Below are 26,680 nucleotides of genomic sequence, written 5' to 3' on the forward strand. Positions count from 1 at the left end.
ATGCTGAAAACATCTGCATCTATTGAGCCTTATTTAATGGGCTCTCTGACCTCTCATGAAAAAATTTTACTGACTAGATTCAGGCTGAATCTCTTTCATATTTTGCTTATTAGGCCAAGAACTGCTACTTTTAGTAAAGTTGCAGCTCCCTGCGGCTGCGACGGAAAGTCTCCGCAGGATATGCTGCATTTTATATTTTTATGTAGTTTTTACGAATACCCCACATTTGGATGCCACCTTGAACTCGGAGTGGATTATATTTCCGACATCATTAAAATCCAACCGATTATGTTATGGCGTAGAATCTGGGCAACGGATCAATGCCAGCTTACAAGAACAATAATTCTGGACTGTATGAAACATGTTAAAGATAAAATGGCTGGTCTACGTGAAATCTTTTCTTACAGACATTGGTTACGCAAGATTTTTTGATGACCCTTTATCAGTAACAGACATATCGAAAAAAGAACTAAAACTACTTTGTCTGTCGCACCTATCTCAACTACGGTTGTTGAGTGAAATAGGGAAGCCATCAGTTCAACAATGTTTACTAATACAGCTTGTTCCCACCATCCAACCGTACTTGCAGTATGATTTAACCCAGTATGAAAAGTATCTTCTTACTCGTTTCAGGTTTAACTTATACCACTATATGGTTTTATTTCCTAACCAGAACGACTGGTCACATAATATTTCAGTGTGCCCCTGTGACCAAATGTCTCTACAGTCTACAATTCACGTCCTGCTTTTCTGCAATTTTTATACACCACTACGCAGGCGGTGGGTAATACCATTACTAAAAGTTTTTAAAATTCGCAAATGTCGCCCTGCCTACTTGGTATTGCAATTTCTTGAAAATGATCTAATGACTAAATCTATTGCACAGTATCTTAAAGTATTATTAGGCACCGAATGAATTTATGAACTCTGGTTGAGAACCCTCTTTCGTTATAAGATGGACCGCCATAAACGTGTTCTCAAGACACTGTTTGTTACAGAATGATTGTTTTTTAAAATTTTATTGTGTTATTATGTACTTTTATGGCTTTCAAAATAATGGAAACCGAATAAAGATGATTTGATTTGATTTGAATGCATCTATTTTTAATTTTGCATCCAAATTGGGGAAAAAACCAACTGGCGACATGCTGCAATTATATAATGCCAAATCAGTGGCCACGGCTGTATATAGTAGTGAAATTTGGGGGTACGTCGCAGGGGAACAGCTCCAGATTGTGGAAAACTCTTTTATGAAGCGTCTCCTGTGTGTCCCCTCAGGTACGTCCAATTTTGCAGTCCATGAAGAATTAGGGACACAATATATAAGCGATATTTTCTCCCTACGTCCACTGACCTGTTGGATAAATCTTTGGCTGAATCCTGATATTCCACTGATGCACTTAATTGTGAAAGATTGCTTGTCTCAGGATAATGCATTGGCTATCCCATGGATGAAATATTTGAAGTCTAGTTTTTTCAGATTGGGGCGTTCCGAATTGTTTGAAAACCCTAGTAGCATTCTTAAGGGGGACTTGGAGGCAACGAAACTGGCCTACCTCATGGATAGGAAGTCCCAGAGGGAAGCCATTGAGATTCAGAAGCCGAGTGTCAGAAAATACGTTATGCTGAAAACATCTGCATCTATTGAGCCTTATTTAATGGGCTCTCTGACCTCTCATGAAAAAATTTTACTGACTAGATTCAGGCTGAATCTCTTTCATCTTTTGCTTATTAGGCCAAGAACTGCTACTTTTAGTAAAGTTGCAGCTCCCTGCGGCTGCGACGGAAAGTCTCCGCAGGATATGCTGCATTTTATATTTTTATGTCGTTTTTACGAATACCCCAGTAAACGCTATCTGGTGACACTTTTAAGATCAGACCAGCCCTGATGTATTTACAACTTTTGCACAATGACAGTATTCTCCACGTCCTTGAATTTCTGAAATCATCTGTTAAATACAGAAAATGCCTGGATTTGTAACGGTTTTTATTCAATGAAATTTATTTTAATGAAATTGTCGGCACAACTTGGTTAAATTATGTAATCTTCTGGTTTCTATGTAATTACTTTTGCACCTCTGTATCCTGTTATGAAATGTATTTTTAAAGAACTATGAATTTCCTGTATCATCGTACCTGTACTTTTGTGGTTTTGAACAAAAACCGAAATAAAGTGTTATTGATTGATTGATTGATTGAAGTATCCTTAACTTCATTCTACAAAGAAGTGAAAAATGTTTTACTTTTTTTTAAGCCTTGCAAAAAGACATCCGTAACAAATATCCAGATCAGCCCCTTTTGAAGAGTTCTTCAATGCCCAAAATCTTACTACTCCAGTTTTCTATTCCATCCACATAGTCCCTTTATTGTCCAAATTTCATAAATACTGATAGCCAATTTGACCTCGATGATGGCCTGTTCAACTTCATTGTATTTCCCAATGTTGAGAATATCGATAATCGTGTGAGCGTTTATCCTTTCCAAAATGGTTCCCATTTTGACCCAAGTTTGGCAGGCATTTTTGAAGAACACGAGCGGTCTAGTGTTCCGCAACCTAGATATGTATGCGGAAGACCTCCGCTACGTGCCGGCACAAAAGACACGGGTCTGGGACACACGCTGGCAGGACCCGGTCCCCAGGTGAGCCGATTCAGGTGCAGTGAGTGCGGGCAGCCTTGACGAAGTAAGTGCAGTAGGGTGGCTGACGGTTTAGCTCTAAGCGGTCATTATTGGGACAAAGCACTAGATGGTCAATACCTCGCATTAACTTGGCCTCTATTGTTGAAAACAAGCGGTAAATGTTACTGATAGCATTTTACCTTCCTGTTTGCAGGGTTTTACTACAGGCCCCCTCCTCCCCTGTGTGATCTTGACGCACGAGTACGGTGTCTAAAATGTATGTTTGTAAATATACATATGTTCATCTTGTTATGTATTTCTTCAGTCATTTCGGCCTAAATATTGTTTTGCACTTTTATGCAGTATAACCAATGATTTTTGTGCGTTTTAAAAGCACCAATACACCTTGGGTGTTTCGTACATTCACTGCTTTGGATATTAATTTGTGTCCGCCACGGCTGATGTTTTTAAACTCTCCCTTCTTTCTTGTTTTACAGAAACGCAGTGATGTTATCCTGAGACTAATACTCTATTTAGGTTGTGTGATTTGCATGGCTTACAACAGAAAACGTTCCTATATAGGAACTTTTGAGGAGTGGTACCTATAGGAACTAGGTTCCTTGGGTCCTGATGAAGAGCCAATATGAGCAAAGCTCGAAACATGTTGACCAGATAAGCAAGGAATAGATTCATTGATATACTTTTCCTTCTTTCTTCCCCTGATTTGTAACCTTACCGACTAGAGGCAGAAATAAAAATACGGTGACCTACTAGTCTGGTATTTTTAAATTTGTATAGCACCTGAACTCCATTTCCCTCCTATAACTTCGTCTTCATCATAGACAAACCCCAAAAAAGTGCCGCCGCCAATCTCATCTGGTTTAAGCACGCCTTGATCCGCAGCGGATCGGGAATGACCCCAATGATGAAGCATTCCACCAAAGGGCAACCCTGGTGGGTGAGGGACCTTAAAGAAAAGCAGAGTTTTTCTCTCATTATGGAGGGTATGTCCATCGCAATTCTTTCCTAAATTATTGGGTTCTTGTTAAAAAAGTTTCTTCTTCACCGGCAAGAATTTCCTCTGAGCCTCCTGCACGGCCATGGTGAAATCTGGTTAGATGGCAGTAGCTGACCCCTCAAAAGCAATTTGACGCTAATCTCTGGACACCCAGAGGGTGATATCTAAATCTCGCGAGTTTGGCAACCTGGCGATGATGGGCCTTGGGCGAGAACCGGTTGGGGGGGGGGTCACGCCGTATGTGAGCGATGTGCTCTGTCTACCACGAGCATCCCCGAGAAGGCTTCCATCCTCCAAGTGCTCGTGGACTCCGCAATACCAAGGTTGCCTATATTATTACGGCAATATTTTGCCTCAAAGTCCTCACTGTTGGCCGCTGTCCCCTTCAGCAGATGTTCCATATTAAGCAGTTGTTCCTTTCTTCCTGCAGATGTGTCCTCCAGCTTGGAAATTCAGTGCTCAGCATCAGTAATGCGCCCATCATGTTTCCAAATTTTCTTTGCTATTGTGTCCATGCGAGCACACATGTTGTTCATCTTAATTTCTATGGAGGTGAGGCTGTGCTACATTGTAAGGAGCAGTGCCTTCAAGTCGTCATCCAGAGTTTGGGTATCGGTAATCAGGCCTTCCGCCATGGTTTGGCCCGTTCCTTTGTTTTGTGTGCGTGCAGACTTGCAGGATTCAAACTGCAGCTTGGACTGTCTGCCTTCAGTTCTGCTCATTCTTTTACTGCAGCTGCCACAGACAGCTCAGGCGTAGACTAGAAGTTTGTTTGTAAGGGGGCCCTAGAGCGGTTATGTGCGGCGATGTAATGAAAGTGTCCAGGCTGATGCCACCTCCTCTGGGATGGGGTGGGAGGTGGGGGGGGTCGGTATTCTGCCTGCCAGTGTTCGGCCCAGCTTGTGATGTCTGGCGTGCCCAGCGTCGAAGTGCAGACTCCTCGGGGCCTTCAGCAGGCTTGCACCGATCCATCGTGCCGGCGCAGTCTTCACGGGCCAGGGACAGCTCCACTTTCCCGTCAGTTCTGCAGCGAGGGACGGCGTTCACAACCTCCTGATCCCCAGAAAGAAGGGGGGGGGAGTACCTTGCTGCAGGAGCTGGGGCTTCTCAAGTCCTCCCTTAAACCCCCGGCTGCATCAGCTCTGCTCTCGCCCTCCCAGGCCATCCGCCTCTAAGCGCGGGGCCCGGATCAGAAGGGGGCCTCTTCCAGATCAGCAGAGCAGGAGTGGTGCCTCAGCGGTGCATTTGCCACTCATCGGTCTCTTAGGGCGCTCTATCATTAGGCAGCAGCATAGTGACTTCACTCTCTCACTGAGTGCCTAGCCTCCATCTTGGGGTGCTCTGCAGCATCTGGACGGCATCTCCACCCTGCCTGCTCCTCACCGCAGAGCCGCAATCATTCAGGGATCGCTCGTGTCCTAGCCCAGGATCGGCCGTGGGCATTAGTCTGTCTGCACGGGGTGTAGTTCGCTCAGTGGCCAGCAGTGACAAGGGTGGTCTGCCTCTCTCATTAGGCAGCCGCCATCTTAGGAGTGTTACAGCCGCAGCTGTGTCGGCTTCTGTTTCGTTCTCCCCTCTGTTGTCTACAAAAACAGGCAATATGAAGTTGCGGCAGGTTGTGCATCCTTTTGTCTCCGAATTTACCTCGGTATTCAGTCATTTGGGTCGGGATTCTATTGTTTTTTGTCCCCGGTGGCAGGAGCCTCACAACAGTGTAGCCATCTTGCTTGTGCGCCCTCTAGAGCCCCCTATCCTGGCAAAACCATGTTTCCAGAGCAAGACTGTGAATCCCAGCTTGTAGTGAATGTCCAGTACAGGGGATTTCTTCAGTGACAGAATATCATACTTTGCATCCTATCTCTCCAGGTATTTTGTCATGGCAGGCTACCCCTTGTCTCAATCCTCAAATGGTAACACCCTGCTCTGTATGCTTTTTTTAAACATTGGATCTGCTTCTAAACGACACATAGATCCCTCATAGTATTTAGTTTGCTTCTTAGATGCTGACCCTTTTATTGGACCATAATATTCCTGCCTTGTCAAGAGCAGAGTTCCATTGGAGTTCTGATGATCTGTGTTTCTTTGTGAGGCTGCCACTCTGCTGTGGTCTGCAGAAGAGGATGTTCCTGATTACGTTGGAATACATCTACATATGGATGTCGGTGGTGTTCTCGTCATTGTAATGGCAAAGCAGGTCACACTCTTCTTTTAACTTACACAAGGGCTTCATTCAATTTTGCCATTCTTGTTCCAGCTTCATTAACCCTTCATGAATACACTATGCAACACTATTGTGCTTGGTTCACTTGCACTTTATGGGTTCACCCAAAAGCATGCTCAGTGTCCTATGGGCTTGTGTCAGAGCTCGAAAGAAAGGTTGAGTGAAGTCTGAATACCTGTTGACCCATTTTGATATTTTGTGATTGCTATAACAGTTTCAGCAAATGGGTTTGTTGAAGTTTCTTCCATCTTAACTAACTTAGTATTTCTTCTCACCCCATCTACTCAGCAATGCTATTGCCACCTGTCAGGGTGTTGCTGCTTTATATTGATTTTGAGAATTAAATAGTTTTATCCAACGCACTCCAAACCATTTGTAATTTTTCTTCCTGTTTCTGTTATGCTTTTCCTTAAAAGGGAGAAATTACCAGTGATTGTTTTAAGTTGCTTGAATTCTGTGTTTGAATTTTAAGTCATAGTCCTTTCATTGAATTTACTGCACAGTGACAGTAATAGCATTTTCTGTTATCTTTTTTGCCTGACTCAACATTGGTTTTAAATTTGATCCTACTACCTCTCTTGAGTACAAATTCCTAGATATTTTATATTTTCTAATACTAAGCTAAAGTCAGAAATCTAGTTTACTACTAAGGCGGCATCTGGTGATGTTCATTATCTAGCTTACTCCAGTATTGGAACTTTCATAAATTCACATGCTTGAATCATTCCCCGTCGTCATGATGGGAGTCCCTGGTACTGAAAATAGTAGTAGTAGTAGACTGATAGGTATAGACTAGAAAAGGCCTAGGCCTGTTAGTTTATTAACCTATCGTAGTCCGTATTAAAAAGAGACCAAACTTTGCCTTAACCAGTCAGCATGAATCACCCTCTAGAACACTCCAGAGAGAAGCTCAGTACCTCAGATTTTCTACTGCATGTTATGCTACGGAGTCTCTTCTGAGCTCTGCTCAGCTTTTTACACTTAAAATAATATTTCTGGGCTTAATCTTTCAGGGAAGTGACTTTATTGATTTATATTTCAAATATATATATATATATATATATATATATATATATATATATATATATATATATATATATATATATATTCTAGACTTTATATCTGTTGTTTGCCACCAGCACTGAGTCATGTCAGACAAGACAAGAAAGGCTCTCTTTATAGAGTATGCAACTGTTTAAAGAAGAGAATATATGTCGAAGACCCTCATAAACTGCAAGATTTGTCGCACTTTTTCCAAAAAAAAACTCTGAGACCGTGAGGGTAAGCTTCTCATTTGGCTCCAGAAGATGAAAACCAGGTCTGAACCTGTGTCAGACTCTGAGAGTGAGCAGTCTACGTCCTCAAAAATTTCCCTGTAAAGGGATTCGTCGTACTCGGATAAGGAACGCCATGCCAAATGTGCTAGAAATCCTCTCAGAATGTTCCCACAGAGAGCAAGCAAGGGTCTTAAAGGAGAGAACAGCCTTTAAAGACTGTATCAGAGCCCAAAACTTCACGTTCAGTGCTAAAATTGACATTTAAAAAGCCTTCCTCAGAGCCGTCAGCGGGCTCTCTGCCATCTAGGAAGGGTCCGTCAACTCCCTCGTCGACGAGGGGATGCACCTCAGGGACGTAGTCATCAGTATCTTTCTCCATTCTCCATAGACTTTTCTATCGTCGTCCATTCGGGCCCCGTTTTCGTCGACCATCCCTCTGATGTTGTTGATGAAGATTTAGTTGCTGTCTTTAAAAGGATGTATGATGTTACAACGCAATCAAAATTATCGCGGTACATCACAACGCATCTTTAACAACGCAAGTCGTTACCACGACTTGCGCTGTAGGGTGCTGGACTTAGGAATAGTAAGATTTACTACTCCAACTCCAGTCTACGTACAGTAGGGAAGGTGTTGGAATAGTAAATCTACTATTTCTTAGTCTAGAGCGCCCTCCAGTGCAAGTCGTGGTAACGACTTGCGTTGTAAAAGACGCGTCGTAATGGCACGCGGTGTTTTAACCGCGTTGTGAAGGATGTTTACCCTTTAAAATTGAGGGCACAGACAGAAAAGTCACCGTCAACGAGACTGTCACAGTCGTCGTCATCATCAGCAGAGAAATCAGTGCCAGTGATGACACAACAGTCGTCGAGAAAGTCATTGTCGACAAAGACCCCACTGTCGACGGAGACCTTGTCGTTGACGAAGGCCCCGTTGTCGACAAACGCACAGTCGTTGACGAAGAAGAAACTTTCACCAGTGGTGAACATGTCGTCGTCGAGCCCACTGCTGTCGATGATGACAGCCATCTCGCCGGCGGAGACTCCTTCATCACCAAAATCGCTGTTGGTGGCCAAATCATTCTCGCCTAAGCCCATGGACACGGGCATAACTCCAAAACATACTTCTCCTTGTAAGATCACTCCTCTTCTGCCCCCGCATCTTCTGCAGGAGGAAGATTCTGAAGAGGAGGGCTTATTTGGGGATGTGTATAAATCTTCAGACTTACATGTTAAGTGCCAAGATGACGATGAAAAGTAAGAACAGGGATATTATGGTCAGGCCTACTATACCCAACCTGAGATGGGGCATCAACAGTATCAGCAGAACATGGTCACAATGCCGTCTGCCTTGCTCTCACATCTTCAGTTTATGCTGGAAGATTACCACAGGCGATTCCCACCTGCAAGACCTATTGCAGAATCTCCACCTCCAATGGCGTCACCCATACAGTGATCCACTCCTAAGAGGTTGTCAGTTCCTAATACTCCGCAGTCCATTCCTCGCTAGGAAGTAATCTATTGGATGAAGAGAGGCAAGAGGGAGAACTTCCCTACATGGTTACAGAGTGGGATAATTATTCGATTTCCCTGCCTGCTTCTCCAGCACCTCCTCCAGTAGATCCTCCGCCAGAGGACATAGCAGGGTTTCATGGCCTTTTAGAGTGTGCAGCAAAATGATTGTCTTTGCCCTCGAAACAGTCTGACTGTTTCCTTTACAACTTTGAAGAACCGTTTTGTAAGTCTGTCAGGGCTATATCAAATATTGAATACATCTGGGAGGAGGGTTTTGGAATCATGAAGACCTCAGCTTCTATACCAGTGGTGATCCCACGTCTTGACATAAAAGGCTACGGAAAATCCACCAGCGTATCTCACAGGACACCCAAAACCAGATTCTCTGGGCATGTAAGTTGCTCAGGCGCTATGATCACCAGATGTGGTCAGACATAGGCCTTATCTGGGCCAACTACTAGAGGATGCTAAGGAGGAGGCAAAGAAGATCCTGCATGAGGGAGAAAAAGCATCCAATGAAATTATAGATTCTGCCATGGATTTCACCATCACAGGTTTCAGGCAGTTGGCAGGTGCAGCAGTCTTAGAAGACCAGGATGGCTTAAAGCCGCCTCATTCCGGCCGGAGGTTCAGAATACGATCTTGGACCTGCCGTGTGAAGGAGAGGAACTCTTTGGAAGCCAGGTGGAGTAAGCCCTTAAAACAGTAAAGGTGGACACGGACACTGCCAAGTCTTTGGGGACGCGCAGTTCAGGAAAACTCCTTTTTGACGGTCCAGAGGGAAAGGGCAGCATTCTTATAGGGGTGGGTATCAACAATCCCGTTACCTCCTCAAATACTCAATCTTACCATTCCCAATTCCAACAAAGACAACCTACTTAGACATCAAATGTCAGATTAAACAGGAAAATCAGTCCAGGCGGGCAAGGATGTTGCCCGTCGACAATGATATGGTACAGGCTCCGGCTCCTATACCCCTGCCGCATTCTCCTCAATTTCTTCCATCAAAAGCCTTGTGTCTCGCATGCAAGATTTCTAATCGCCTTCACCAATGGAAAAATATTATCACAGACTGGTGGGTTCTTCGCCTTGCGCAATTTGGATATACACTGGAGTTTATCCAAAAACAGCCATCAAGCCTTCCACCAAAAGCATCTCAAAGTTGCTCTAGAAAGGGGCAATAGAGAAACTGCTAGTCTCCCTCAAGGGCAGAGGTTTCTACTCCTGTTTCTTTTTAATTAGAAAGAAGCTAAGGCAATGGCGACCAATTTTAGACATCAGAAGCTTCAATGTCTACCAGAAAAAACTATAATTTTGGATGATCACATTGCAAAAGGTTCTTAAATTCAGAAACCAGTGCGATTTAATGACCGCATTAGACCTCCAAGATGCGTATTTCCACATACCCGTTCACCCAAGGCACAGGAAATACCTGAGGTTTTTGGTTGCCGGACGCTACTTCCAGTTCATAGTAGTCCCCTTCAGACTCAAATCTGCGCCCAGAATGTTTACGAAGTGCCTTGCTCCAGTTGCAGCTTTTCTCAGGCAGCATCAACATCAAGTCTTCCCATATCTGGACGACTGGCTGACGACCGCTTCGATGCCTCGGACGGCCCCTGGCCATCCAACGTCACTGTGGTCTTGTGCAGAAGACAGCCGGGGGCCGTCCAAACCATGCACTCGTCGGATTTCCCAGCACCGCAAGGGATTTCCGGTCGCAGCGAAGCGGATAAAGGCACCTTCCAAATCGGCAGCACAAGTGTCTACAAAGGCTTGCACAGTTCTCTTCCGACAGCTGGGTCTCACTCTCAATCTGCAAAAATCCAGACGGAGCCCATCGCAAACCACTGTGTTTCTGGGAGCCAAGTTAAACACGGTGTGCTTAATGACTTATCCTGCGGAGGAACGCCAAACAACAGCTTCTCATGCTCACAAAATCTATTAGAAGAAAAGTCTTTCAGTCCGACTGTACAAGTCTTTCTTGGGAATGATGTCATCAGGCATACCGCTGATACCATGCTGTTGCCTCAAAATGCGACCCATGCAGGAGGAACTGGACAAGCAGTAGGCACAGTCCAGAGGCTCTTTCAACAACATCATCAGGATAACTCCGCGCATGCTAAAGGCATTGGAGTGGTGGGAAGACAAAACCCATCTTTCAGCAGGGCTGTCTATCCGACACATAGCAGCAGCCTTCGTGATAACCACGATGTGTCACGGGAGGGATGGGGGGATTATCTCCAAGAGCTTCAAGTGAGCGGCAAGTGACATCGGACTTAGTCAATCCCATATAAATCTATTGGAATTAAAAGCAGTACATCTAGCCCTCCATGCTTTTCTTCCCAGGATTCAGCACTCATCAGTGGTCTTCCGTACGGACAATACCACAACAATGCACTATATAAACAAACAGGGCGGCATGAGATCTCTCCAGCTTTTCAGGGAAGTTCAGAAGTTGTGGTAATGAGTTGTGGTTCACAGACTCTGCCTCCGAGCAGAGCATGTTCCGGTACGTCAGAACACAATTTCAGAGACACTCAGCAGGATCAACACGACGTGCCACGAATGGGAACTGCACCAGCAAACCCTGCACAACATCTTCATATGCTGGGGCACACCAGAATTGGACCTATTCGCAACTCCCCAGAACTGCAAATTCTGGTACTATACAAGTTGGCATCACCACCCCAGGTCATGGGGGAATGCTTTTTCAATTGCATGGTCTGGCATCTTTGCTTACGCTTTTCCTCCCATTCCTCTTCTTCCAAGAGTCCTGAGGAAGATGAAGATCGAGCCATGCAAACAGATCCTCATTGCTCCAGCAAGATCACACCAACACTGGTACACAGAACTGCTTCTTCTATCACTGGTCTCACACTTCCGACTTCCAGTGTTTCCCAATCTTCTAATTATGAACCAGGGGCGGATCCTACACCAGGATCCAAGTAACCTACACTTATCGGCCTGGCTCCTGAATTCAAAGTGTTTCAGCACTTGAACATTTCCGGGGAATGCCGAGACAGTACCAACAAAAAGTACCGTCTCAAATGGAAGCGTTTCTGCATCTTGTGCCAGGTATACATCTGCTGTCCTCCTCTCCAGAGCAGGTCTTACCTTACCTTTTGCAGCTAGCGAAATCAAGCTTGGCACATAGATCAGTAAAGGTTCACTTAGCTGCCATTTCCCGTTACAGAAGATCTCTTTCCTCTCCACCTCTGTGGTCTTTCAGAATAATCAGAGTTCTTCAAAGGACTGTTTCGAGTTTTTCATCCTATAAGGCCTCCACCTCTGGCCTGGAAGCTGAAATCTTTTCTTCAGCAATTGATGAAACCTCCTTTCGAAACCAATTCACTCAGCAGAGATCAAGTTCCTGTCATTGATGTTGGGTTTACTTCTTGCCCTGACCTCAGCCAGACGGGTCAGTGAAATTCCGACTTTTGTTATAGAGGACCCTTCTTGCAATTTAAAATGGACGGAATTCTCCTCCGCACAAATACGAAATTTATACCCAAGGTTCCATCTGATTTCCACCTTAATGAACCTGTGGTACTAAAGACTTTCTTCCTGAATCCATCAACGCCTGCAGAGAGGGCTCTTCACTCGTTGGATGTCCGAAGGAGAAAAGCTTTTCGCAAGATTTCTCAATTATTTGTCGCATACAGTGCGTCAAGGAAAGATTTCCTGCTCTCCAAGAAGAGTAATTCTAGATGGATTGCAAGTGCCACACAATTCTGCTTCACAAAGAAGACAGACCACTGTCTTCAAGAGTCTGATCCCACTCCACAAGGGTTGTGTTTACGTCTGCAGCATTATTTGCAGGAGTGTCACTTCATGAGATTTGCCTGCACCAGCCTGGAAGAATAGACACATATTTACTCGACACTACTTCTTGGGTTCAGCAGTTCTAATCGACAAGACGGTAGGTCAAGCAGTACTTCGGCACTTATTCCATTAAGGTGAGCCACCCCTGTCTGCCCCCTACCTCTTTTGCTGTATCATATTTCCGTAGGGCAAACCATTTACTTTGTTAATGTATTCCTTAATTGGTATTGCTATGATTATGGTTGTCATATTGCTTAGTGATTAATTGCAGGTTTTATTGATGCATATTCCTGTTAAGCGGGTCAAGCCTACGGTAAATGTGCTACTCAACTGCTTGCGATTTTGATTCAAGCATGCGAATCTATGAAAGTTTAAATACTGGAGTAAGAAATAAGTTACTTACCTATAACTATAGTTCTCCAATATTGAAAGCTTTCATAGATTCACATGCGACCCACCCTCCTCCCCGGGGAAAGTTCACCTTTGTCTATCTCAGCATATTAACTTTAGCATTAGTGCTCGAAAATGTGAGGTACTTAGCTTCTCTCTGAAGTGTTCTAGAGGGTGATTCATGCTGGCTGGTTAAGGCAAAGTTTGGTCACTTTTTAATAATGAGTAAGATAGGTTAATAAAATAAGAGACCTAGGCCTTTTCTAGTCTATACCTATCAGTCTACTACTACTCTTGCTGCTACTACTACTATTTTAAAGTACCAGGGACTCCTATCATGAGAACGAGGAATTATTCAAGCATGTGAATCTATGAAAGCTTCCAATACTGGAGAACTATAGTTACAGGTAGGTAACTTATTTATTTTTCTGCATTCATGTTTTTACCCAGTAAGATGATTTTCCAATTGCTCGATGGTTTGGTCTTATTTTGGAAGCAGTTTTATAAATGTTTTCTTTATAGTCGGTGAAAACTAATTTTGCTCTTTGCCTCTTTATGGGCAGCATCCAAAGAACACACCCTTATATGCAAATCTCCTTATAAAATTTAGATAATTGAATTGTGAACATCCGTACCATGGAACCCTTTCCCAGTTATTGCTTGCCTGGTAGTGTTTTGTATTTTGTCTATCCTAATTTCGTTGTTCATAGTTTGGTGATTCCAACTTCATCTTTTGATTTGGTCATGGCTTTCAGCTGCCTTCAGTGTTTTGCTATTTTGGGATCATCTTACACTGATACAAAGTCTTGATTAGTAAACAAAAAATGATATACATATGTCTTTTTTTCTACATGTATTCTAAATTCAATTCACCACACTATGTATACTAAAGCCTCTAATTGGTTTCACAACATCACCAGAACATTTTTCTGGTTCTAAAGATAGCACAAAGTTATTTTTGCAAACCTGTTAGGTTCAGTTCCTATCTTCATTTCATTAAGGCAGTCAGAAATCAATTTTCTATGATCTCTCATCTGCTTTAAAATATTTCTCTTTCTGCTTTGTTGGTATATCCAGTGCTCTAGACATTGTTTTTCTAAAGAATAATTTAACATTTGCCCCTTCATGATAGTCCAAAACACTATTGGCACTCGAGACATTGATACTAAGATCTATGAATTATATCACTAATCTGAGTATATACTCCTTACATTCTGTTCCTTCAAGAGATGTCCATTCAATCTCCATCTTCCCATGCTTGTATGTGTAGGTTTTTATAGAGGACAAACCACGATGGTGAGTAAAGGAGCGATGTGAAAGAGGAGGCTCCAGTGGAGATATGTAGAGGTCAGGCAAATCAATTTCTGTGTTAAATAGATCACCAGGAGGGTGTGAATTTGCCCATCCTTGTCAGTTAATAAAGACCTCCTTGGAGAAGTGTGGCTTCAGACCTTTCCAGGAGTGACTGGGCACGTCTGAGCATGGTATTGCATATTTGGTGCACAAGAAAAGACTTGCTTCTGGAAGTTTTCGCTTTGCAGTTAATTTTCACTCTGGTGAGGTATTTGCTTCTTGTGATGCATTTACACATTGACATTTTTTTCTGGCTGTTAGGGTGGTGTTGTTTGTTATTACTTCATACACAATTCAGTTGAATTAAACTGCAGCCAGACGTAGGAAATATGTTGAATTTCTTCAGTGCTTTAATAAGGCTTGGAGCAGTTTGGAGTTTACCTATCCACAGAGAGAAAGTGCACTATTGAACTCCTTTAAGCAAGTCTGCTATTCAGACACCAAAGGACTAGGGTTTGCACTGTGGTTCTGTAATTTGCTTCTGAACCATAGTGCAAAGCTATCTGTATTCTTTACAATTAGTGATTTGAAGGACGGGTATGTGTTGCTGATAAAGCTAAAGGACTTTGCGTTGTGACTCAAATGAATCAATCTGGGAATCTTCATCTGTGTTATTTCCCTCAGATGGAGTATAGGGACTCTTTGTGCCTTGGTATGATGTTTGCTTTTGATAGGCTCTTGCCATCCATATTTGATAATGGGCCTTCAGTCTCAGAGGTGGTTGGTTGTTTTTGCTTGTAAGGTATCGGAGGCACCATGGAGTGTATTTAGCATATTGCCAAATCTTGAAGCTGAGGCTGGCTAACAGGTTTCGAAGGGTCTTCTTGCATATATTGAAGATTACTGGATTGAGTAAGGATCTGTGACTACATAAAGTACTGGGGCAATATTTATCTGGAACTGACATTGATTACATTGCTATAGATCATAGCCCCCACTGCAACTAGGTTCACAGTGCGAGGAGGTTCCCTATGATGAAGCATTCCATCTTCGGGTGGGTGAGGGGAAATAGTCTTGTAAAAGGGATACTCCAGCACTCTTTTCCTTTTCTTTCTTCTAAATGTATACCCAGGGGACTTTTTTTGTGCATTCACTGCTATAGATGAATCTGTTTTGAGCAAGTTCCATGTGTTTGGAGTAGATTCTGATGAGAGCATGTTTAAAAAAAAAAAAAATATGCGATTAAGTCAAATTGTGCGTGGGGTGTAAGGCCCACTTTTGTCAACATTGCGGAGGGTATCATCTTCAGCATGGAGGGTGGCAGTCTCTACTGTAGTTTTTTAAGTGGTAGCTTGTGCCCAGATGTCATGTTTGGGTGGCTAACCCTTTCTCCATTCTATTTCCCAGAGAAGGGCAGGTAGATGGTGGATCAACAGTTCACAGTGTAGGATGGTTCTTTTTTTGCAGCATTGGTATGATTTGTTTTGTTTAAAGAAGCCTGAAAAATCGTGTTGCTTGAGTGAGGTGTTAATCCTGTTGCTGTGTTGAGTGCCTTTCGTACAGTGGATTTCAGGATGGCTGAGGGAAGCATGCTGTCATAGGTAGTAGTTTTGAGGCTGGTGAGGATAGCATTTGACAGTGGCTCATCTACATTTATGGTGTGGGGGAGATTGATGTGATGACTGATTGTTGTCGACAATGTGAGGCCTAATAATGTTATTTTGTTTCTCTGTAAGACTTTCTTGAGGGTATTGCATTTGTTCTTTTACTGTTGAATGAGTTGTTCTTGAAGAGAGCTATTTTTATGTCTTTACAACTTTGGATAGCGATTTGCTTCTTTTGAGAGCATCTTTGATGGTGGCTGCGGAAAAGTAGGTATTTCTGAATGGATAAGCCTTCTAAGTAACCTAATGTTTTCCCCTTCTGTCATGTTGATTTGTGAATGTGTTCTGCCCAGTTTGTTTTGTGCCTAATTTGCTGTGAGAGAATTAATGGGTATACAGTAGGATGAAGGGTTGTGCTTTTATTGTGTATTGTTTTAAAGATGTGTCAAAGTTGACAATGACTTTTTGTAGTGGTGTTGAAGGAATCCTGGAGTCTAATTCAGTTTTCAGTCGGTTGCAAGGGCGCACACATCTTTTCTAAATCTGTTAATATGTAGTACACAGAACATTGCAGTATTGTTTCATTGCTGATTACCGTTGGCAATTGCTAATGCTTAGTGAGTGATTGAAGAGGAGCACCGGAAGATGTACTGACCTATCCATTACATTTGGATTCAGTAAGATCAGTTGATGATGATCATGGTCACGATGATATTGAGGAGTTTTTTTATTTTTTTTTATACACCCGTGCCTCGCCACCTCCAATCCGTGCCGGCCGCACCTGGCTAAAACCGTTAGTACATGAGGTCCAGAGTTATTTTATCCATGATATGAGCTAATAGTTTCTTCACTCCCATTAATTGGAAAATATATTTTAAAAATATTTCAGAGTAATTAGCACAACTAATGGAATCTGTGAGCTACTTATGGCCCCACAAAGACTGAATGTTCTTGGGAATTAAATATAGCGCAGCAACCACGCTACTTTGAGGCATCAGGAGAGGTAGTGTCACTCACGATTTAATTCAAGTTTATAGTAAACCGGAAGCTTTATATTCTGCCTGCTTGCGTGACAGTACAGGGCAGGGAGATACATATGCATGTAAACAAAAGTGAATTATTTCAATGTTGTTACCTACGGGCCTTTCTAAAAAAAAAAAAATCTGTTTTTAAAATGTTTGCATAAAAGCAACGATCTGAAACTCATCTGCAACCTTTTATTGTTTAACAACAACATTTGTTTTGTGCCTACAGCAAACTGTTTGTGGTTTTGATTTATTGCGGGCGAGTGGTCAGTCCTATGTCTGCGATGTAAATGGCTTCAGCTTTGTCAAAAACTCCATGAAATACTACGATGACTGCGCAAAAATACTTGGGTGAGAATCGCTGTCTTGTAATTGAAACTGAAAGTAAATTCTTACTGCCGTATATTGTATTGTGAACTGCGCTATACAGCATGGCCTGACCAGTGCAGAGTTAAGTATTTATACAAATGTTAGTTTTATATGTAACACATGCACCATAAATTAGCACTTTTATTTTAGCTTTCATTTTAAACATGAGGTACAGCGCAAAAAGTGGGTGCGTGTGTGAGCCTAGTAGGGAAAGAATTGCAGAAAAGTGAGCGAGTTCGTAGTGAAGGGAGGCCACGTGGCTGTTGCAGAACAATACAACATACCGTACAATTATTTTCCTTGCTTAGCTCACACATATTTACAGTTTGTATCACAGGAAGATAGAGATTTGCCCTAAATGTCGCAATGATTTAAGTCATTAGCCGCAGTCTTGGTTAGAACCCTGCGTACATGCTCCGAGGTCAGCAATTTAGCTGCCAGAGCTAAATGTGGGTGTCAGCGTGGGTACAACTACCAGAATACTATGTCAAATTTAGCGACTGGGGATGGTGTTTTGTAGTGGTGCAGATGCTTGCTCACTGATGGAGATCGGGAGACATGTATACTGCTGAAGAATATTACTCTTTACAGGTTGCATTTTTTTCTTCTAACCTAGTGCAACAGCGGAGCTTGCCAAATGTATACTTAATGTATTTGTTGTATTATAATTGTAGGCATTAAAGGTAATTAAAAGATTCAATTGTTTAGGGTAGCTGCTCTCAACATTTCAGTGTCCTCATACACATTCCCTGCGTCATGAAAATTTATTAAGCAGAGGAAAGTGAAAGGCAGCGGTCGTGCAGGAGGACGCATGCAGCCTTTACCCCCCACCCCTCCATCCCACATGTAGCTCACTGTCACTAGGGCTTCAAAAGGAGGGAGAGGTTAATGCAGCTCATCTCCTGGGTCTCTCCGGCTTGCCTGAACAACAAAGAGCAGTTCAGCCAAATTGTGTCCACAGTTCTTACTGTGAATGTTCAACTGCTAACAGTCGTGGCCTTGTGCGCGTCTGTTACCTGTTGAATATTCATAGCAAGGGCTGTGAACAAAGGCTAAGGAACTGAGGGGCATTCAACCCCCTTGGGCTTGTTTTTCTAAATAGAACATTCTGCCCCTCAGGGGGTGGAATGTGCTAATAGTTTTATAGCCCACCATTGTTGGGTTATACCCGCCATTAAAGGTCCGCTCCCTTGTTAAACACTGGAGTGGGTCTTTAGTGGCTACTAAGGTAGGCTATAAAGCTATATTAGAACATTGGAACGTTAGTAGCTCCATTGAAAACAATGGAGTGTTGCGGGCTTACAATGGCTGGTATAAGGCCGGAGCTCCAACATTGCAATGTTTCTTTGTTCACAGCTCTGGCTGTGAACAAAGGCTTCAGGGAGCCTGAGGGGATTTTAATCCCCTTGCGCTCCCTGAAGGCTTTGTTTTATTCGTTTGAACATTCTGTCATCTAGTGGCAGAATGTTCTAATAGCCTTATAGCCCTTTGTAGCACGGTTTTACAGGCTTTTAAAGTCCCTCTGCTTTGGTAAAGTCCCTCGCCTTCGGCTCGGACCTTTAACGCTGTAGCTGGCCTTTAATAGCCGGTATAGCCCGCTACAGCGAGCTATAAGGCTATATTGGAACACTGGAATGTTGACAACTTCATTGCAGACAGTGGAGCAGCAGCAGGCTATAAATACTGGTATAGGCCTGCTGTTAACTTTTCTGTGTCCCAATCAGCAGTCTCTGTCTTGCAGCTCCCTGCCTCTCCACGATAGGTGGCTGGCACAGTGAGTCTCCCTTCCCCCTCTTTGTGTAGCTCAGTGTCACTGCAGCTTCGGAAGGAGAGAGGGGACAATTCAGCTCAGTTTATGTATACCTTGGATCTGCAAACAGGATGTCAGTGCCGAGGGAGAATCACCATCCATTTTCACTGCTCTTCCTGTCAGTGTTTAACCGTTAACTGCTGTGCACATGCATGCTGCAGTTAGTTGTTGGACATGCGCTGCTCCTGTGAAGGGCTCGGTTGGTCTGAGCCACTTCTGGAGCTGTTAACATTCCAATGTTCTAATAAGAGATAAGCCATCTCACTGCTATCATGATATTGTTTTCACAAACCAAACTTTGGTCTTTTTGGATAAGTGTTTTACCCAGTGATGATAGGTTTATATCTTGGAAAGTCAGCTCAAGCCTTCCTCATTTTGAGGTTGATAAAAAATAAATACTATTACACTGAGAAACAATATATATCATGTTTTCTGTCAATAATGCCAACATAACTTTGGTGAAAGAGTGCTCATCAAATATGTCTGTAATGCTATGGTATTGAATAAACTTTAAATATTTCTTCAATTGGGGTTGGAACCATTATAGCATTGATATAGCAGAAGACACAAGTGGGTATCTCACCTTTGAATATTTTGGGAAAACCTTATGCATCTCATTCAAATAACTAAAGCAAAATATTTAACAAACATAATCTTTGATTTTGTTATACATTTCTTTTTTGAAAATTGTTATTATACATGAAAACAACTGTAATGCAATACATTTCTCGGCCACCCAACTCAAAGTCACTTGCGGTGTCCCTCAGGGTTCTTCTCTTTCTCCCCTTCTATTTAACCTCTACATCTATCCTTTGATCTTTGCCCTCCAACAGCTGGAGGTCACTGTATTCAACTACGCAGATGACCTCCAGCTTATCTTTAATCTCTCCTCCTCTTCTCATTCTATCTCTAATTTTCAGTCTATTATGATTTTCATCAGGGACTGGATGAACCACAACCATCTGAAGTTGAACCCTGACAAAACAGAATTGGTCCTTACAGGTGGTTCCTCCAGTCCCTGGAACTCTCTCTTTTGGCCCTCCTCCCTGGGATCCCCTCCCACACCTTCTCCCTCAGTTAAAACTCTGGGTATCAAGCTCAATAATCATCTCAATCTTCACTCACAAATTAGTTCTGTGGTGTCTTCCTGCTTTTTTGTACTTCGTACTATCCACTCTGTGTCCCGTTTCTTCTCTCCTTCCGCTCTCAGATTAATCATGTCCGCTCTGGTTGTTTCCCGGCTGGACTATGCTAATGCCCTTTACAACGGCATCCCGGCCTATAGTCTGCAGAAGCTCCAGCTGGTTCAAAACCAGGCGGCCAGATTGATCTATGGTCTTCCCCGTTCTCACCACTCTACCCCCTGCTGAAAGCACTACATTGGCTGCCTGTTAAGGAGCGATCTCTTTTTAAGACTGGATGCATGGTCTTCCAGGCACGTCAAGGGACTGCCCCTGCCTTTATTTCTTCTTTACTTAAAGAATACACCCCTGTTCGCGAGCTGCGCTCATCCACTCAATCACTTCTACATGTTCCCCGATACAGACGCAAGAAATGGGGTGGTTCCAATTTCTCTGTTCTGGCACCTTCCTTCTGGAATTCCCTCCCTGATCATCTGCGTCTGGCTACACATTACTCTGTTTTTCGAAAACATCTTAAGACTTTTCTTTTTACCCAAGCTTTCCCAATGTAACTTCCTCTCCTTTCCCTGTTACCCCCTCAGTTCTGGTGTGTGTTACTGCTAATTTTGCCTCCATAGCGCCAAGAAACCGCATGGTGAATGATGCGCTCAATAAATATTTTAAATTCAATTCAGAGTACTCCACAAAGTACACCGATCCAACATAAATATAGTACTAAATGAGATCCCTTGAAGGGACAAAAGAACTTTCGAGAGTTTGAATGAAAATAGAAAAATAAAATCTAATAAGGCACAAAGGAGTCTTCCCATTTAACAAATACAGTTTAAGCTATGCCTAAGGTAAGCTATCCCCACATATAACACACACACCACAAATAAATGAATTAAGTCACCAGACTCATTTTATCCCAGATTCAAAATCCTAGATGAAACTCTCAAATCGCCATCACAATTGCATGGATAAAAGCATTATACTCCACACACTAGAAAGATAATTAGATTACATAGGTTCAAAAAAGGACCCCAAACCTCATCAAATACCTGGACTTGATCTTGAATCTTGTAAATCCTACGTTCATATGTAGCTAGTCGATAAAGTTCAGCAAGCCATTCTTGATGTGTGGGCACCTTTGCTGTATGCCAGTGCCTTAATATGCTGATCTTAGCCACTATAAGAGACGTCGACATCCATCTACGCAATGAGAAATCCAAAGCAACAAAATCATGCAACAAGGCCAGCTTGTCTGGCTCCTCACAAGGAATGAAACTAGTAGAGCAAAGTGCCATCCATATATAATGGCAATAGATATCCAGTACAGGACATGACCAGAGTATATGGTACAAATTACACGCAACATCTGGACAAGTCCACCATGCCACATTAGGAACCAGACGAGCCTGATATAGTTTGAGAGGAGACCAATACCAATTATGGAGAATTTTTAAATAGGTGTACTTTAAGCGCACTACTCTGAGCGAGCAATCATAATACTTTAGGTTTTCTTTCCAGTCATTCTCCGAGTATTCTACACCCAGCTGCTCCTACCAATAGCTTTTAGCCGCAAAGCTAGTATCATGGGAGTAGAGATTGTCAATGGGAATTTGGTACATATTCAACACCCCTCCCTTGGAAAATTCCCCACAGCTTAAGGTAGTTAATAATCAGCGACTCCGAGACATGGATCGGATCCCGCCCAAACTTTCCTCTTGAGCAATGCCTTTTTTACCAATACCTTCAGAGTTGTGACTGGGAAAGCGAAAATGTTAATTTAACATCTCAAAGAATCTAAACCAATCCCCATCAAGAAGGTCTCCAACTGTTTTAATTCCCCGTTCTTCCCATTTTATCAGTTTTCGGTCTACCGGAATTCCACCAAAGTGGTGCACCTTTGTGAACTGTTCTGTCAATTCTCAAGAGACAATGTGAATCATTCCATGCATCCTACATAGCCCTCAAGGTAGGAGGGCAAAGCGGGGCTTTCAAAACACAAGTATTGTCTAAAATGTCTAAATCCACTGGAGCTTGAATATTGTTTTGTTTCCGTAACGCACAATGAGGCTGATCAGCTGCTGGAATCATTAGATATGTTACTTGCAATAAATGTTGAGCCAGATAGTAAAGCCGCAAATCAGGAAGCAGAAGGCCGCCTGGTCAGGTATCCGCATACAACTTTGAAGATTTGAGACATGATTTTCTGCCTGCCCAGATAAACCTCATTATACTCTGATTTCTAGTGTGATTGGCACACACAGGAATCTACAGGGGCAGCATACCAAAAACATAGTTAAATCTGGGAGCTGCCACTATTTATTTTTATTTATTTTAGGAGTTTTATATAGCGCTGACCTGACCAGAGGGTATCGGAGTGCTTTACAGCAGTGTTTCATAAGAGTTTCATATTAGAGCAGTCTTAAACATAAAGCTCGTAAGTCCAGGAGTGCTGAGGATTCTTGAGGTAGTAGTTGAGTCATGAGGTAGCCTTGTTGGAGGCCAAATTTGAGGTATGCAAAACAACAGTTGATGGACAGAATGCAGAACAATTTCATACATTCACCCCAGTACAGAGATCTGGGCCTAAATCCATAGTTTTTCTGCACTCTACACCACCCCAGTTCAGACATGGCCATATGCACATCAGCCTTGACCCTGTGCCTCATGGGAACAGTCCAGCCCGAACTGCCAAGCCATGTCTTTCCTGGACCGGAATCAAGCATCTGTCGTGTTCTACAGCCCCCAGGAACACACAGTAAACGATTGGTGCTATCAGGTACTCATTTATTATCTTTGTGGTACAGCACATATGTTGTCTGACCTCTTGCCTCGAGGTCCTGCTCCGCAATGCCCCTGTCCCTTCCTGTCCCCTCCCCTGACCGGAAGTGGTGTCTGGTCCTAGTGCCCCTGTCTTGGACATGACATCTCCCCCCTTGTTGCAAAACAAAACATTTCGCAACAGAACATTTCGCCGGATGCTGCCTGTGGTCAGAGAGAGATATGGAGAGATATGGAGAGATATGGAGAGATATTATTAATATTATTATTAAAACCATTTATTAAACGCCTGGTTACCCAAAACAGTGTGTCCCCGCGCTGAACACTGCACAAAAAGCTAAGAGGACGAGGCAGAGGGAAACATATGAGGAGCGGAAAAGGCACATAGGTTAGGCCTGAGGGAAAAGAAAAGTTTTAAGCTTTGTTCGGAACATACTCTCGGAGGGCTCCATCCGGAGACCAAGCGGGAGCTCGTTCCAACATTTAGCCGCTAGAAATCTGAACGAGCGTCCGCCCATCCTGGCTTTGGTAATTTTCGGAAGTTTAAAGATCATCCTGCCGGCTGATCTAAGATCTCTGGTGGGGCGGTGTATCGTCAGTAGATTTTGCAGATAGGCTGGGCCTTTGCCTTGAGCTATACGATGAGCGAAACAAAGGGACTTCAATTTGATGCGCTCTCTTATCGGTAGCCAATGAAGTTTGGATAAAGCAGATTTCTCCAGTATTAGGGGTGTCTTTCATAGATTCACATGCCTGAATCATTCCCCGTCGTCGGAGTAGGAGTCCCACGGTATATAAAAAAGCAGTAATATGCCATTTGTACATAGCAAATAACAGTTATAATAAACCAGGAAGTAAGGTAGCCTCAGCTACCAATGAAAAACTTCCACATTAGTGACTATCCAAGTCATTATGTTAGACCAAACTGCAGCCAATCAGGCCACAGTTCCCACCAAGGTATTCTCCCCAGAGACCCAGGCTGTCAGATTTTTTACCGCACGTCGTGTGATAGGGAGTCTCTCTGAGCTCTGCTCAGTTTTTTCTCTACTTGAAAGTTCCCACTTTCAAACATGTCTACATCTAAGTCCCTTTTCAGGGCCTGTGATTCTTGCGGCAAGGCAAGACTTTTTAAGGAGGACCCGCATACTTTATGCATTTATTGCTTGTATCCGGATCATCAAGCAAAGGAGTGCAAGATTTGTCGCACTTTTCCTGCCAAGACCCTCAGGGACAGAGAGGGTCGCCTACTCCTGTGGATCCAGAGGAATAAAGATAAGGACTTGCCACTTTCTGAGGTAGGAAGTTTGGCCTCTATATCTTCTGTGGGATCTAGAAAAAGAATGGCTGAGGGTAAGGTGACTACCCCTAAGGCTAAAGTGGCGAAGCAGACCCAGCTCACTCTTGACGCTGACGAGCCATCTACCTCAAAAATGAAAAAATCCTCGGACAAATCTGTGAAGCCAGTATCTAAAAAGACTGCGTCTTTATTGTCACCTCAGAGGCCAGTTACCAAGGCAGCTACTTCTCTGCAGGTTTCCTGTCAGACAGCCACTCCAGTGACTTCTACTATGTCATTTTCCTCACCTAAAACTTCCTTGGTGATGTCCTCGGCGTCCTCTCCAACTTTTGTCCATGTCCAGATTCGTCCCATCTCGTCGACGAAGAAGGTCTCTCCAACCGTCGTCGAGCCTCCGTCGAAGACGCACTCATCGGCGTCGACAAAAACCTTGCCGTCGACGACGGCTTTACCGTCGACGAAGAAAGCTTTACCGTCGACGACGTCACCGTCGACGAAGGTGCCGTCGACCATCCCATCGTCGACGAGGAAAACCCCGTCGACCAGTCAGCTATCCACAAAAAAGACCCCGTCGACGACCACGTCGACGAAGATCCCGTCGACGAAGAAGTTGGTTCCGTCGACGACCCCGTCGACGGCCCCGTCGACGACCTCGTCGACGAAGAAAACAGTTCCGTCGGCGCCGTCGTCGACGACGAAACACGCCACGTCGACGAAGTCCCAACCACATTTGTCGACGGAACATTCAACGACGGCGTCTGCATTGCTCAAGACAAAATCTACGCCACAACACATCCCAGTGGCTCAAGACAATCCAGTGACTCCAAAGCTGTCATCTTGCACAGATATCCAAGTCTGGTCAGCCAAGAGTAACGTTATCTCTTTGCCATCTCCAACCACCACTGCGGCACTACTACAGCAGCGCCCATCCCAGTCTGCATGTATGTCGCCACTAACAATGCCAGACAGGCTCTTGGACTCTGAGGTAGAGGACTCTGGTGATGATCTATTTCCAGCAGCCAAAAGTCCTTCTGAATTACTTATCCTGGTAAAAGATCAGGAAGAAGAGGAGCAAGTGACACATTCGCCCAGGTTGGATACTGCACCACCACCAGGGACACAAATGCCCATGGAACTTTTCAGAAATGTAATGTCCATGTTGGACGATTACTATCAACGTTTTCCGCCCTCGGAGTCTGGCGACTCGCACATCTCGTCCCCACAGCCCAGAGTAGTCCCAGATTCCATGCCTACTATACCTGAAGAAACGGGGCATAACCAACGCATAGAGGTGCCCTATAACCAAACGGAGAATGAACTTAATGAGGATGAGGCTCAGGAAGAAGGTGAATTAGATGAATCAGATTCGTCGGAGTATGAAGATTATCAGGCGGACTCACCTTCTCCAGATGAACAGCCAAAGTCTGAATCGCCACCTGTGGATATTGCGAATTTCCATAGGATTATGGACAATGCCACCAAGAGGTTCCTCATTACCATGGAGACTAAACAGGACGATTGTTTCCTGTACGATTTTAAAAATTTGTCTCAGAGGCAAAGTTGGTTATTTGGAAAGAAGGTAAAAAGATCATGGCCACACCGAATTCTTTACCTCCAGTTTTACCTCGAGTGGATAAAAAATACAGAGCACCAGCTTCTTCACCGGCTTGCCTGATTGTCCAGGCCAAGACAGATTCAGTCATTGCCCAGGCAGCTCAAAAAAGAGCAAAGAACCCGTCGTCTCAAATCTCCACTCCGACGGACAGAGACGGGAGACGACTCGATACCATTGGGAAGAAGGTGTCAACGATTGCAGCAACCACAGTGAGGGTTGCTAATTCTATGGCAATTGTTGGCCGATACGATAGACAAATGTGGTCTGACATATCGCCTTATATTAAGAAACTGCCTGAACCGGACCGGTCTGAGGCTATCAAAATTCTGCAAGAAGGGGAGTGTGCATCGTCAGAGATCATTGATGCTGCAGTGGATGTAGCAGCTACAGGATTCAGACAATTGGCAGGAGCCGCAGTCCTTCGGAGAGAGGGATGGTTGAAATCTACATCCTTTAGGCAGGAGGTACAGGCCAAGGTGTTAAACATGGCTTATGATGGCGAGTACCTATTCGGCTCGCATGTGGATGACGCTTTGCAGGCCATAAAAAAGGATACGGAAACTGCTCGATCTTTGGGTACTCTGCAGTATCGCAAATCTTCCTTTCGTGGCTCTAGAGGAAGAGGAAGTTTCTCAAATAGAGGAGGATATTACCAACAACGCTCCTATACAAACACTCAAAACACCCAGAGGTACCAGCCATATAAACAGCAACCTTATGGCCCAAGAAGGAATACTTACTCACAGCCCCGAGGAAAAGCCACATATCGGGGGAGAGATAACACCAACAAGAAGTGAGAATCACTTCCTGCCGCCAAAGTGTCCCAGCCAAAAACGAATTGGAGGAAGAATATCCCTACATTGCTCAAAATGGTCAAAGATTACTACAGACAAAT

General features: G+C 43.7%; 1 protein-coding gene across 5 annotated transcripts in view; it reads left to right on the forward strand.

The window, feature by feature from the left end:
- Positions 1 to 26,680, forward strand: part of PPIP5K2 (diphosphoinositol pentakisphosphate kinase 2) — a 1,596,028-nt gene that overhangs the window by 321,788 nt on the left and 1,247,560 nt on the right. For all 5 annotated transcript variants that reach the window (XM_078675453.1, XM_078675448.1, XM_078675449.1 and 2 more), the window contains exon 9: positions 17,013 to 17,134. In XM_078675453.1, coding sequence (XP_078531579.1) covers positions 17,013 to 17,134 — 122 coding nt within the window. The remainder of the gene's footprint in view (positions 1 to 17,012; positions 17,135 to 26,680) is intronic.

Source organism: Lissotriton helveticus, chromosome 2_1 (assembly GCF_964261635.1).
Source record: "Lissotriton helveticus chromosome 2_1, aLisHel1.1, whole genome shotgun sequence".
NCBI lineage: Eukaryota > Metazoa > Chordata > Amphibia > Caudata > Salamandridae > Lissotriton > Lissotriton helveticus.